We start from the raw sequence: 6,287 nt of genomic DNA, 5'->3' as shown, positions 1-6,287 counted from the left end.
CCTGTTTCTGAGACTAAAAGTATAATTGGTCAAAAAGATTGGTGCAACTATCTCTCTAACTCAACATTTTACATGAAGACAGTGTTAGGCTTATTATATTGTTAAATTATCTAACACTGTCTATAGGAGCATGTGAAACGTTGAGTTAATAAATATTAGAAATAGTATATCTATATATCTTGTGATTCTTTACCTAGTTTCATATATTTATCTTATAAACAATATTTATATACTTTGTTAACAGTACTACTACTAAACGAACCAACCTGCGTATAGCTTTACGAAGTTTCCGAGCTCTAGATGAAGGGGAACTCAGTTTTGATGAAGGGAGTTTTATTATGGATATTGATGAGGTATATGACTAGGAAGTTTTATCGCATGTTGGAGGGTGTTTATACTATAATTGAAAATAATAGAAGATATTTTCTGGCCCCCACCTCACAGTTTAAATGTGGAAAGATGGACCAGTAGATATATACAATCAAGTCAGTAGCTCAGTAGATATATACAATCAAGTCAGTAGCTCAGTAGATATATACAATCAATTCAGTAGCTCAGTAGATATATACAATCAAGTCAGTAGCCCAGTAGATATATACAATCAAGTCAGTAGCTCAGTAGATATATACAATCAAGTCAGTAGCTCAGTAGATATATACAATCAAGTCAGTAGCTCAGTAGATATATACAATCAATTCAGTAGCTCAGTAGATATATACAATCAAGTCAGTAGCTCAGTAGATATATACAATCAAGTCAGTAGCTCAGTAGATATATACAATCAAGTCAGTAGCTCAGTAGATATATACAATCAAGTCAGTAGCTCAGTAGATATATACAATCAAGTCAGTAGCTCAGTAGATATATACAATCAAGTCAGTAGCTCAGTAGATATATACAATCAAGTCGGTAGCTCAGTAGATATATACAATCAAGTCAGTAGCTCAGTAGATATATACAATCAAGTCAGTAGCTCAGTAGATATATACAATCAAGTCGGTAGCTCAGTAGATATATACAATCAAGTCAGTAGCTCAGTAGATATATACAATCAAGTCAGTAGCCCAGTAGATATATACAATCAAGTCGGTAGCTCAGTAGATATATACAATCAAGTCAGTAGCTCAGTAGATATATACAATCAAGTCAGTAGCTCAGTAGATATATACAATCAAGTCAGTAGCCCAGTAGATATGTACAATCAAGTCAGTAGCTCAGTAGATATATACAATCAAGTCAGTAGCCCAGTAGATATATACAATCAAGTCGGTAGCTCAGTAGATATATACAATCAAGTCGGTAGCTCAGTAGATATATACAATCAAGTCAGTAGCTCAGTAGATATGTAACACCAGTAGCACTAGGTAGATTTGTTTGAAAAAAACAAAGTGTTTAAATCTTGGTTGTTGCCTTAAAGCTGTAGCCTTCAAAATAATGACAATATATCTAGCACATTTCATTGGAGCAGAGCCATGCCATGATTTTTCGTATGCCAACTCCCAACTGAAAAGCTGTCTACCAACACAAGCAAAGAATTAAGCCTGAAAGCTACCTAATCTAATAGAGGAACTATAATAGAATTCTCATGACATAACAAATTTCATTTCAGTTAATTCCTAACTAAAAGAATTATCTAACTTAGTTACTGTTGTTTTATTTTGTAGGAAAGTTCGAGACTAGGTTGGTGTGTCGGTATGTTAGCAGACGGAACGACAGGATTATATCCTCTTTCTCACGTTGGTACATCAAGATCGGAACTACAGACTGAACTGTAAAACCTTGCGAACTGAACTGTAAAACCTTGCTAACTGAACTGTAAAACCTTGCAAACTGAACTGTGAAACCTTGCAAACTGAACTGTAAACACTGAAACACGGTTTAAGTGAACTGAGAAACACGGTTTAACTGAACTGAGAAACACGGTTTAACTGAACTGAGAAACACGGGTTTAACTGAACTGAAAAACACGGTTTAACTGAACTGAGAAACACGGTTTAACTGTACTGAGAAACACGGTTTAACTGAACTGAGAAACACGGTTTAACTGAACTGAAAAACACGGTTTAACTGAACTGAAAAACACGGTTTAACTGTACTGAGAAACACGGTTTAACTGAACTGAGAAACACGGTTTAACTGTACTGAAAAACACGGTTTAACTGAACTGAGAAACACGGTTTAACTGTACTGAGAAACACGGTTTAACTGAACTGAAAAACACGGTTTAACTGAACTGAGAAACATGGTTTAACTGAACTGAGAAACACGGTTTAACTGAACTGAGAAACACGGTTTAACTGAACTGAAAAACACGGTTTAACTGAACTGAGAAACACGGTTTAACTGTACTGAGAAACACGGTTTAACTGAACTGAAAAACACGGTTTAACTGAACTGAAAAACACGGTTTAACTGAACTGAAAAACACGGTTTAACTGAACTGAAAAACACGGTTTAACTGAACTGAAAAACACGGTTTAACTGAACTGAAAAACACGGTTTAACTGCTGTTAGAATAAAATAATAAAGAAAACAAAATTATGAGAAGCATTTCAATTAATTGATGAATTTAATCAAATGAAACATTTAACATCTAGGTATTTGTTTAATCCTTACTTGGTGACAAACATTGACACTAAATTCCATCTAGAAATCAGCTCTCTATCATGTCCAAAACACATTTTCAAATAAAAATTGAACTCGTTTTCAAGAACACTGGTAATAACTCTGAATTTATATAGGGTTCTTCTTTAAGTGATAATGCTCAGTTCACACCAACGGCGCTTTGATGGCGGTACCAAAGCGTAACAAAGCTCGACTAAAGCGCCAGGGTCGTAATAGATCGTTGGAAAGCTTTGAGCAAAGCTGGATATTCGGCAAGAGCGCGAAAATTTTTTAAACTGTTTAAATTTTGTCAAAATCCGAAACGAAACTAGCTCTCTATCTGTCGACAACAGTTGTGCACAGACAGACAGGCATATAAAAAGCTCTACAAAGGATGTAGATGTAGACTGAGATATTAAATCCTGTGTCATGTTTCTCAATGAGTTTCCTGTTTTGAGTTTTGAGAAGTGAAGATCTGATCGTATTTATCTAGCATGTTTTTTATTAAAATCTATATATTATATTACTCATTGTAAATAAACATGCATAATGTTTTTATATTTTTATATACCATCTCTTGTCTTATATTTTATTTATCAATAAATTATTTTATTTACTAAATATTAACTTTAAACATATCCTAGCCATGTAGTCTCAAATCAATCTCAAAACACTAGGATATCCTAGAAACAGTGTTAGAAGTTGAAACCCTAGGATATCCTAGAAACAGTGTTAGAAGTTAAGACTCTAGGATATCCTAGAAACAGTGTAAGAAGTTAAAACCCTAGGATATCCTAGAAACAGTGTTAGAAGTTAAGACTCTAGGATATCCTAGAAACAGTGTAAGAAGTTAAAACCCTAGGATATTCTAGAAACAGTGTTAGAAGTTAAGACCCTAGGTTATCCTAGAAACAGTGTTAGAAGTTAAGACCCTAGGTTATCTTAACGTAATAAACTATAAAACTAAGCTTAATGTAATAACCTATGAAACTAAGCTTAATGTAATAACCTATGAAACTAAGCTTAATGTAATAACCTATGAAACTAAGCTTAATGTAACAACCTATGAAACTAAGCTTAATGTAATAACCTATGAAACTAAGCTTAATGTAATAACCTATGAAATTTAATGTGGATATCTTCTGTAAAACATCAATCCATGTTGTAATAAATATTCCTCTCGGTATTTGGGGGTGAGAACCTACACCGTGCCGACTCTCGAAAGCACTGGCACAGGCATCAGAATTTTTCTAACCTTGAGGAGGATTCGAACCGACGGCACCTTAACGTCTAGCAGACGACACTATCCAACTCTACCAAGCTATTCCACTTCCTCATAAGACAGATTTCCAACCCAGCTTTTGAGGGAAGTAGTGACAATGTTCGATAATTGTTAACCCCTTCAGTCTCGGTGTTTAAGTTTTATTCATCAATTTATATGAAGAAAATTAGAAATAGAAATATTAAAACAGAAACAAAAAATAACATGCTGTCACTCAGAGTTTCAAGCTACACGATCTTCAGACAACTGAAATATTTTCAGCCTTCCCTACTGAAGTTTGACAAGAAGAGATCTTCAGACAACTGATCTATTTCAGCCTGCGTCTCTACTGAAGTTTGACAAGAAGAGATCTTCAGACAACTGATCTATTTCAGTTTGTATCCCTATTGAAGTTTGACAAGCAGAGATCTTCAGACAACTGATCTATTTCAGCCTGCGTGTCTACACTTTGAGACGAGTTCGGAACATTTGTTTAAAGACGTGTGTTTAGGGGTATTAATAATAAAAAGCTCAGTTTAATACAGGCTACATCGTCTGTTTTTATTGGTGTAGGTTTAGAAATATATTGTTGTAATGGCCTCCAATCTAGATTGTATTTGGTTAATGTCAACAGGAAATGTTTTCCAGTGTGCAAAGTGTTTTTTTTTATTTTAAAGAATATAAGGCCAGACAAAATTAATATCTTGGTTCTCAGACAATCCATCTTTAAATAGTGACGAGGAAGGGCAGTTTTTAAAATAGTGACGAGGGAGAACAGTTTTTAAAATAGTGACGAGGGAGAACAGTTTTTAAAATAGTGACGAGGGACTATGGCAACATTTAACCCTTCAACTTCATTCTGTAGAATACTTTTAGCCATCTCAGCCACAGTCACAGTAGGTGAAAAACCTAAAATTGTCCATGGAAGCAAGCATTTTGTTCGTAGAAAGACACATACAGATAGCAGATCAGTCCCCATTTTCAATTTTTCTGCTGTAACGGGGCAAAACTAAAACCTGTTTGATTCATAAAGATTCATAAAATTTATCAATCTCATTTATAGTAGCCAATCAGTGATATAGGTATTGGTACTTTTACTTCTTACTGAACTATGTTGAAACAAACATGCTCAGCCATTTTTTTTTTTTGTCATCTGGCTTTTGTTTACTAAAGGGTTATGTCCCTTTACCCGGAAAATTCAATGTGCAAATGTCTACTTATGTTTTTATTTTTAATTACTAGAAATAAAAATGCTTCCACTAGCAAGACGCGGTGGTGTCAGAGAACGAAGATATTAATATTTTCCGACCTAATGAATACTAGTACTGTATGTTTGTCGAACAAAACAAAATCTGACACAAAATAATGATTTTAATTTACAAAAGTCTACAGTACCATTTTATACTGATGTTGACTATCAGCTAACTTCAGGTGTCTCTGGGTTACACAATACTTTTAGTTTATCTTTTAATACAGTAATTTCTAATGGTATTGTTTCAAAGGCCTCTCCATCTATACTAATCCATGATTCTTTGCCCTGAAAATAGTACGGTTGAAAACTGAGCAAATTTCACTAGAACTGTTATTGGTTGCATGAAGTATTGATTTTTTCTACAGCAACAGTTTAGAAGTAAAACACCACAATGTAGAATTGTTATATACCAGGTGATAAGATTCATGTCTGCTTGAAAGACAATGTTTGTAAAGTAACATGATAAAAATTATATTAAAGGAGTTGTAAAGAGTTGTTATAATTTGTTAATGTGTATCAGAGCTATATATGGTTTCTATTTACATTAAGTTTCAGTCAGTCATGTTTGTAGTTCCTTTATAATACAAGACTTAATAGAACAATTAATTCTAATTTGAGTAGAATTACGGGAACCACAGACATCTTCACTGAAAATTAGAATGGTGTAAATTGATCTTATTAAACTACACAATAAAAATCAAATCTCTTGACAATCTCTACACAATCTCTATACAATCTCTATACATTTTTTTTAGAATCTCTACACAATCTCTATACGATCTCTATATGATCTCTATACAATCTCTATACGATCTCTATACAATCTCTACACAATCTCTATACAATCTCTATACAATCTCTATACAATCTCTACACAATCTCTACACAATCTCTTTACAATCTATCTCTTTACAATCAATCTCTTTACAATCTCTATACAATCTCTATACAATCTCTACACAATCTCTAAACAATCTCATTATACACTCTCTATACACTCTCTATACAATCTCTTTACAATCTCTATATACATTCTCTATACAATTTCTTTACAATCTCTATATACATTCTCTATACAATTTCTTTACAATCTCTACACAATCTCTACATACATTCTCTATACAATCTCTTTACAATCTCTATATACATTCTCTATACAATCTCTATACA

The 6,287-nt window shown here is 33.4% G+C and overlaps 1 protein-coding gene across 1 annotated transcript; it reads left to right on the top strand.

The window, feature by feature from the left end:
• Positions 1–449: 449 nt before the first annotated feature.
• On the top strand, positions 450–1,349 carry LOTGIDRAFT_145636 (hypothetical protein; the record flags this gene model as incomplete). The annotated part of the gene is made up of 1 exon (XM_009058950.1): positions 450–1,349. One exon carries the CDS (start codon positions 450–452, stop codon positions 1,347–1,349), a length of 900 nt encoding a protein of 299 aa, XP_009057198.1.
• Between the last annotated feature and the right edge of the window lie 4,938 nt (positions 1,350–6,287).

This window comes from Lottia gigantea (assembly GCF_000327385.1).
Source record: "Lottia gigantea unplaced genomic scaffold LOTGIsca_362, whole genome shotgun sequence".
NCBI classification, from domain to species: Eukaryota; Metazoa; Mollusca; class Gastropoda; family Lottiidae; genus Lottia; species Lottia gigantea.
The sequence above is the reverse complement of the archived record's forward strand: the minus strand, read 5'-3'. Positions and strand labels throughout refer to the sequence as shown.